The 8,359-nt window shown below is 51.7% G+C and overlaps 1 protein-coding gene across 1 annotated transcript; it reads left to right on the forward strand.

Annotated features, from left to right (window-relative positions):
* Positions 1 to 6,546: 6,546 nt before the first annotated feature.
* Positions 6,547 to 7,719, forward strand: CCDC182 (coiled-coil domain containing 182). Its single transcript, XM_072782193.1, has one exon. The coding sequence runs from the start codon at positions 6,689 to 6,691 to the stop codon at positions 7,391 to 7,393; it is 705 nt and encodes a 234-aa protein (XP_072638294.1). The 5' UTR covers positions 6,547 to 6,688; the 3' UTR covers positions 7,394 to 7,719.
* The last annotated feature ends 640 nt before the right edge of the window (positions 7,720 to 8,359 follow it).

Below are 8,359 nucleotides of genomic sequence, written 5' to 3' on the forward strand. Positions count from 1 at the left end.
AAAAGATGGGGATTAAAATTTTGGGCCTATATAGATATATTTTTTCTGATTTGATCTTTGGGCAAAAAAACTGGCTCGTGCCTGTCCTGAACAGCACAGACCACGGTTCCCAGCCACATAGAAGGCCATCTGAGTGAAGAGGAAACCTCAGTAGCTTATTAGTCTGGGGAGCAGAATTGGCTTTGCTGAAGAGTTTATGGAAATGTCCAGGTACCGCCTTCATGAGGGGTTGTTTAAGAAGATTAGTGTTGAGGGCGGGGGTAGAATATTCTGACGGGGCGGGAGGATGTCAGGCCCTCCCTGGCACACTCTCGGGACCACCGTGCTGGCCTGTGGACTCTTGGGCCTCTCCTTTGTGACGCTGTTCTGTGCCCAGCGGAGCAGAGGATGGTGCGAGGCCGACGACACCACGCCCCAGCACGCTTTGGAGGCCCTCTTGGCACAGGCCTCGGCTCCGGGGCTGGAGAGGGGCCAGCTCCACTGGGGGTTGCGGGGTGGGGGTGTTGGCGCCTGCATTTCTCGTGTCCAAGGACCACTCCTGTGTCTTCGGATCCACTCCCACCAAGATGTTTTACATATTTTAATTAAAGTGCCGCCCTGGGCTGGCAGGGCCTCTGATAGATGCCTCCAACCCGAGTTGCAGGGCTGCAGTGGTGTGAGACACGCCATCCCGCCACGCGCTCCTGCTCTGGAGAGCGCTTGGCTCCCACCCCGGAGGCGGGTCCGCTCGGGTTCCAGGAGGGGGAGGGAGCTGGGGGGGGGCAGGTGGCAGGCGCATCCAGGGGTGGCCAAGGCGGGGGCTCGGGGATGGGGGGAGAGTTCAGGTAGGAAATGGCGTGAAGGGGTTCTGAGGACCAGCTGGCTGGTGGGCTGTGGGTGAGTCGGCTCTTGCAGACACACAGCCCCGTGGACACTCCTTATCAGTGTCAAATTATGACAAATGGCGATGGGTAACAGTTGCTGGGTGGCAGCTGCCTGGTCTCCGAGGGAAGCAGGTTATTTTTAGCACTGTGCCTTGGGGCTCTGGCTCCAGGTTAATTAATCACGGTGAACAGCGCTGGGCTCGGTTCTTGATCCTGGGCCCCACCCCCAGCCCAGCCTTGTCCCCATTCCCCAGACTGGAATCCCGGCTGCAGGGGCAGGAGGCACGCCCAGCTACGGTAGGCCCTGACGGCCCTCGTGCCCCGGGGGTACACTGGGGATACCCTTCCAAGCCTCCCCATGGCGGGAGCCCTGCACCCCCTCCCCTCCTCCTCATGGTCCCCACTCACCCAGGCCTTGCAAGTTCCTCCAGCCCCCTCCTGCCTCAAAGCCTTTCCACTCATGTTCCATTTTGAACTTGCTTCCCAGGCATCCTCCCCATCCCGTCCACCCCAGTGTCCTTCTCAAAGGCCCGGGCGGAGGCTCGAGCCCCAGGCTCTCTGTCACTCCAGAGCACTTAGCACCGGCCCAGATCACCTTCTTTGCTTCACTTCATTGTCTGTCTCCTTCCATTGAAATGCCAGTGGCTTGAGAACAGGGGTTTTCTCTATCTCGTTTGCTAACTTAGTGCACACAAGGCAGGTACTCAGTGAATGTCACTGAATATGTGCCTGGATGGATGGACGAATGGAAGACGGGCCAGGTGGCTGGATGGGTGTATGGCTAGAGGGAAGACCCCCTGTAGGATTTAAAATGCACCATGTTGCGTCTGCCTTCACCTCAGGTCGTGATCCCAGGGTCCTGGGATTGAGCCCTGCTCAGCGAGGAGCCTGCTTCTCCCTTTCCTCCCTGTTGGTATTCTTTCTCGCTATCTCTAATAAATAAATTAAAATCTTAAAAATAAAATAAAATAAAATGCACTGTGTCAAGATTGTTGTTGTTGATGGAGCACATCTAGGGAGACACCGGCTCTGTGGCTGCATCCTGACCCAAGCCAGCAGCTGCCAAGGGAGGCCCAGGCCCAGGGGATTCTGGGAAAAGAATATTCTGGATAGGGCCAACTGCTGTTCTGCTTTTTAGAAATGTCCAACCACATGCTTTTCGGTGTTAGTGAGAGATTGCTCTAATTTTGCTTTTTTTTTTTTTCATAACTTTTTTCTTGGGATGGGGACAGAGAGACCAGTTTCCAGGAACTCCTAGAAGACTGCTTCTCCACTCTGCCTGAAAGCTGACATCAGTAATTCATTTGGGGGAATTAAGCATGGTCCTTTTGCTGTTTCCTCTTCAAGTATAACTATTCCCCACGGAAGCCCCAGTTGGTTGCACATCCTTTCCATCTTGCTTAGGCACAGAACCCCTATGTAGGCCTTGTATAGGGGGACTGGTGCTTCAGGGAGGCCGGGCCCAGCCTCAGCCCAAGAGGGGACCTGTGACTAGTGTGAGCCATCTGTAGGAACCCCAACCCCCAGCCAGCGCTTGGGTAAGGAATAGGGCTGTGAGGAGCTTTGAAGGGTTTCCCTCACTTTTAAAGACATACACACGGGGCACCTGGGTGATGCAGTTGGTTAAGCATCTGACTCTTGGTTTTGGCTCAGGTTGTGATCTCAGGGTTGTGAGATTGAGCCCTATGTTGGGCTCTGTGCTTAGTGCAGAGTCTACTTGAGACTCTTTACCTTTCTCTTTGCCCCTCATGCTTGTACTCTCTCTCTTTCTCTCTCGCAAAAAAAAAAAAAAAAAAAAAAACCATGAAGGAGTGCACCTGTGTCTTGTCCCTTTTCCTGATCCTCAAAGGGATTGAGGTTTAATTCACATGCAGAGGCAGAGGCATGCAGAGGGGACATATGACAGAGGCTGGGGAAGGCTGATGATCCATGCAGTTTTCTTTCTCAAATGTTGGGCAGGGCCCAGCAGGAATGTGCTCTGATCCAGCAGTGCCCAACCCTGGCCCTCCTAAAACATGCCCACTGCTAAGCCCCTACTCATTCAGGTTGTCTGGTTCTCAGGGGGGTGAGGTCTGGATCTTTGTGGGGTTGAGACCCCCACCTGTGCCGCCATTTTTCCAAGACATGGGGAGCCCATCAATAGCTGAAACAGACCAGGGGGCAGGGAAACCCTCCAGACAGTGGCCTGGAAATGACTTTCCAGAGATGCTAGAAGCCCTTGCCTTTGACCTCCGGAAGGGGACAAATAGATTTGCCTTCTTCCTTTATGAGGACTGGAAGGAAATTTGTGAGGAAGGCACAGACCTGGATGATAGACCTTTGGGGAGGGCATTCAGAGCATGTGCACATTGGATCTTCCATGCTGAGGACTGTCTGAAGGTTCAGGAGACCACCAACCCTGGAGTCTTCTGCTGACAGAGTGCTCATTCTCCCTCAGTCTCTGCTGAGGTTCATGTAGAAGCAGTCCTCTCTGGCCAGTTCTGAGGAGCAATGAACTGAAAGCTCATTAAAAAGCACCACAGAGGGACCCCTGGGTGGCGCAGCAGTTTGGCGCCTGCCTTTGGCCCAGGGCGCGATCCTGGAGACCCAGAATCGAATCCCACGTTAGGCTCCCGGTGCATGGAGCCTGCTTCTCCCTCTGCCTGCATCTCTGCCTCTCTCTCTCTCTCCTCTCTGTGCATTCTCATGAATAAATAAATAAAATCTTAAAAAAAAAAAAAAAAAAGCACCACAGGGGGACACCTGGGTGGCTCAGCGGTTGGGCACCTGCCTTCAGCTCAGGTCGTGATCCTGGAATCCGGGATTGAGTCCACATTGGGCTCCCTGTGGGGAGCCTGCTTCTCCCTCTGCCTGTGTCTCTGCCTCTCTTTCTCTCTTTCAGTCTGTGTCTCTCATAAATAAATCTAAAAAAAAAAAAAAGAAAGAAAGAAGAAAGAAGAAAGAAAGAAAGAAAGAAAGAAAGAAAGAAAGAAAGGAAGGAAGGAAGGAAGGAAGAAAAGCAAAGCAAAGCACCACAGCGGGGCATCTGGGTGGCTCAGCTGGTTAAGGGTCTGCCTTCTGCTCAGATCATGATCCTGGGGTCCTGGGATTGAGCCCTGCATTGGGCTCCCCACTCAGTGGGGAATCTGCTTCTCCCTCTACTTGTGCTTTCTCCATCTCTCTCAAATAAATAAAATGTTTTTTTTAAAGCACCAGGGAAATTGAATAATTGCCATTCCTGCTTAACTTTTGCTGCTTTTCTTTCATAGTTCTGGTTATGACGTCCACCATTCTCTGTGGGAGACCCAGGTAAAGAGGCAGAGGATCCAAATCGGAGAGATACTCAAAAAATCACAGAATCCTGAAGAAAGGCACATGTTCTTCCTTTCACTGATTAAAAAAAAATAGGGGATCCCTGGGTAGCTCAGTGGTTTAGCACCTGCCTTCTGCCCAGGGCGTGACCCTGAAGTCCCAGGATCAAGTCCCAAGTCGGGCTCCCTGCGTGGAGCCTGCTTCTCCCTCTGCCTGTGTCTCTGCCTCTCTCTATGTGTCTCTCATGAATTAATAAATAAAATCTTTAAAAAAAATCATTGAGACTCTGCCCTGTGCCCGACCTGCGCACACAGCCCTAGTAAGGACACCACGGAAGCCTGTGCACGCCATCGCGCCAGTCCCCGCCTGGATTTTATGCTGGGGAATAAAGAGCATGCAGTTCCCGCTCAGGCCAGTAGGTGTCACCATGTCAGAGGGAAAGCTGGGGAGTCGAGGCGATGGATGGCCACCTATGAACATAAATTCTATTTCATCTAGTTTTCTTTTTCTTTTTTTTTTTTCCATCTAGTTTTCTGAGTGCCATTATGTGCAGAGCATCAGGCAGGACACTTGAGGGTACATAGGATGAGAAATGCACACTCCCTTGTCCTCATGGAATTTACTATGCCTTTTGGGACTGGGAGGACAAGGTCCTAGGTCACAAAAAAGGGGAAAAGGTGGTGCCTCAGGAATGGCTCAAGGGAAGGGTTATGTGGATCTTAGAACCAGAGACTGCAGAGAAACTGTCTCCCACCTACTCATATTGTATCAGAGGGAAGAGAGAAGGGAGGCTGGGGATTGACCTGTGGTCATACAACGATTTCAGGCTCCAGATTTCCTGACTCCTACAAACAGTGCTCCTTTCACCAAACATTCATTTTGAGATTCAAAATTCTACCTTAGTTTAGCCATAAACCTCTCTGCACTCCAGATAGGTCGGTCCTCATCACGGGTCCTGTGGTGCGGGGTCAGCTTGCTCCACTTGTGACAGCTGACTGTGTGCACTTGTACCCAGAGACATTGTGTTGGAAGCTCAAAAGCAGCCATGGTGGGAGTATTCACACCATGGAAATCGGCAACAGCTCTAAGTCAGAGCCTTCCCCCGCCCTCCTCTCCCCCACACTGCCCAGGGAGCTGCACACCACTGTGTAGTAGTCCTACTTTATAGAGGAGGTGAGGTCATCTGCCAAAGAGACACGGCTTATAGGTGGTGGAGCTGAGACCCCGCCCTGGTGGTCTGGTCCTAGGTTGCTCAGCCTCAGGTAAAGTTAAGAGGACCCAGAGCCACTTGGATGCAAAGTGTTCTAGGCTGATCCCTGGTTTCTCATGTGGGTGCTACCCCACAATGGCATCATTAACTCGATGTCAATATTGGAACAAGAAGCAGTTTGGGCAAAATGATAACTAGTCTAGCTTTGGGTAGATTGGATTTGAGGCACGCTGTTGGGAGATGTTCACATGTGGAGGCCAGGAGAAGGCTGGGCAGGACAGTGAGATAGGCAGGATAGAGGTCTGTTCTTGACCAATCCAGCATAAGCTAGCTAGAAACATTTTCCCTTTCTTACAGTATTCAGGTAAGAAGTGCGAGATTCACCCTTCTGTATGTTTTTTTCTCATCTGTGTCCACATTCAGGCATGAGCCAGCAGGGCAGGGAGTGGGGCACCAGGCACTCTTGTTCACACTCGCTCCCTGGTCAGGATGAATAGTGAGCACTCAGTAAGCACTTGCAGAAGAAATGAGTGAGTGACCCGCTTTTACCCTGAAAGTAACTCAGCACTGCCATGGACCACACACCAAAACCTAAGTACATGCCTCACGACTTCTTTTTATTTTTTTATTTTTTTATTTTTTATTTTTTTATTTATTTATGATAGTCACAGAGAGAGAGAGAGAGGCAGAGACATAGGGAGAGGGAGAAGCAGGCTCCATGCACCGGGAGCCTGATGTGGGATTCGATCCCGCGTCTCCAGGATCGCGCCCTGGGCCAAAGGCAGGCGCCAAACTGCTGCGCCACCCAGGGATCCCTGCCTCACGACTTCTAAGATGATCAAGAATGATGGCATTGTTATGAGAATATGGATTTTGGAATCAGAAATCACCCTTATCTTCCTTTCTTCTTTTTTCTCTCTCACATTTTAGAGCTAGAAGTGAGCTTAGGCATCATCTCTTACAATGTCCTCATGGAATTTCTTGTGCCATGGGGATCTGGAAGGACAAGGTCCTAGGTCAAAAAAAAAAAAAAAAAAAAAAGAGGGTGAAGGTAGTAATTGCCTCAGGAGAGGTTTAAAGGAAGGGCTGTGCAGATCTTAGAACTTTGGAGGCGGTCAAGAAGCCAGTTTCCCTGTGAGCCACTGAGAGCCAGAGACCGCCTGTGGGGAAGAGTGCCCACCCCTGGCTGCCCGGGAGCCTGGCCTGTTGACTGCCCTGCTCTAAGCCTCAGTTTGTCCCTCAGGTAATAGCAGACACTGAGCTCTGGTTCTGGAAGGGTGATGAGCCAATGAAAATCCACGTAACGGGAAGACCATTTGCGTAGATGAACCAACCGACAAAGCCCTGGATAACCAGCCAAGGAAACTCCAATATGCAAATGAATGGATTGTGGCTTTGGTCCTGGTTGGCCGAGGGGCCCCGATGTCACAATGCATGGGGTTTCTTCACTCCAGTGATTGTGTCTCTAGTCAAAACAAAGAAAATAAAAATAAAAATAATAAGAGAAAAATTCACTGACCGGACGGGTCTCTTAGCTCCCTCTCTTTGTCCAAAGGGGAAGAGAGACATGGAACCACTCTACCGGGCTGGGTCCATCCTCATGAAAGTGAACACCTTGCAGGGGAAGAAGATGGTGGAGAACGGCCTGCAGTCTGGAGACTTCTCCCTCCCTCAGTCCTGGCCTTCCTGCCTCCTGCCGCCCGCTGACCTGGACATCCTGCAGCAGAAGGTGGCCGCGGTGCAGCGGGAGCTGGAGGACTTTAAGAAGGAGGCGCTGAAGGCCATCCATTACCTGGAGGACGCCTTCTGCGAGATGAACGCGGCGCTGGCGCAGCAGGAGGAACAGGCTGCGCGCGTGAAGCAGCGGCTCCGGGAGGAGGAGGACCGGGGCGTCGTGCGGAACAAGGTCCTCACCTTCCTGCTGCCCCGCGAGAAGCAGCTCCGGGAGCACTGCAGGCGGCTGGAGCGCATGCTGCTGGGCGCAGGCCGGGTCGTGCAGGGCGTCCCCAAGAAGATCCAGGCCGACTGAGGCCTCCTTGGGAGGGAGCCCAGCTTCCAGTGCAACGGCCCAAGTAGAAGATTTTTTTTTTTTAAGTGGAAGGACCAACCCTAAGTCCCTGTCCATTTGCTCCCCTTTCCCCTTTTCCACTGCTTTTCTTCTTCCTCAATAACACCTTGCTGAGAGGAGAAAAGACCCCAGTATGTTCTTTGGGGGAAGCTCCGTGTGCCCAGCAGCATCACAGGAGGAGGCGCCCCATCTTTCAGACACCTGTAACTTTCACCGTTAACTGTTTTCCTGTTTGTAATGGTAATATTGCTCAAATGTATAACATGGCTTTTTTTAATCTTCTTAAACTCATGTGTTGAACAGATTTACTTTTTTTTTTTTTTCCAATGACTCAAGGCTCTCCGGGTCGTTACTTGATGCAGGTCCATTGAGAGGGGTTGATCGTCTGCCTATGCACCCAGTGGTCTCTTGAGTACTTTTGTAATTCAGATCCTCACCTAATGGGCTTCTTCGTCTGCTTTCCTCGTTAGACCGTCCTAGCTCACTTTTTTTGCTGCCTCTGCGGACCTGAACTTCCGTCTGCGCTTAGCCAGCGGTCTGGCCCCACAGGTGGACAGAGCTCATTCGGGCTCTTCTGGGTGGGGCCCTAAGAGCTCAGTGTGCAGATGCAGGAGGATGCACTGAGGTGCGACACTTGTGAGGTGGGTTGTAGGGCAGGGCAGCTGTTTTTTTTTTTTTTTTTTAAGCTTTTTATGTATTTATTCATGGGAGACACACAGAGGCAGAGACACAGGCAGAGGGAGAAGCAGGCTTCCTGAGGGGACCCCGATGTGGGACTTCATCCCAAGACCCTGGGATCATGCCCCAGGTGCCCAGGGCAGCTGGTTTTCCCATCTGACCCATGGAGCAGGAATTGTTACAGTGCCCAGACATTTATCAGGCAGTGGACACACATACCATCCTACCCACTTCTACAGGCACCTTTGG

The sequence above is a fragment of the Canis lupus genome, chromosome 16 (genome assembly GCF_048164855.1).
Source record: "Canis lupus baileyi chromosome 16, mCanLup2.hap1, whole genome shotgun sequence".
Lineage (NCBI taxonomy): Eukaryota > Metazoa > Chordata > Mammalia > Carnivora > Canidae > Canis > Canis lupus.

Excerpts from the sequence above, each read along its gene's own strand:
- CCDC182 (XM_072782193.1), top strand. The coding sequence starts at position 6,689 with ATGAACCAACCGACAAAGCCCTGGATAACCAGCCAAGGAAACTCCAAT.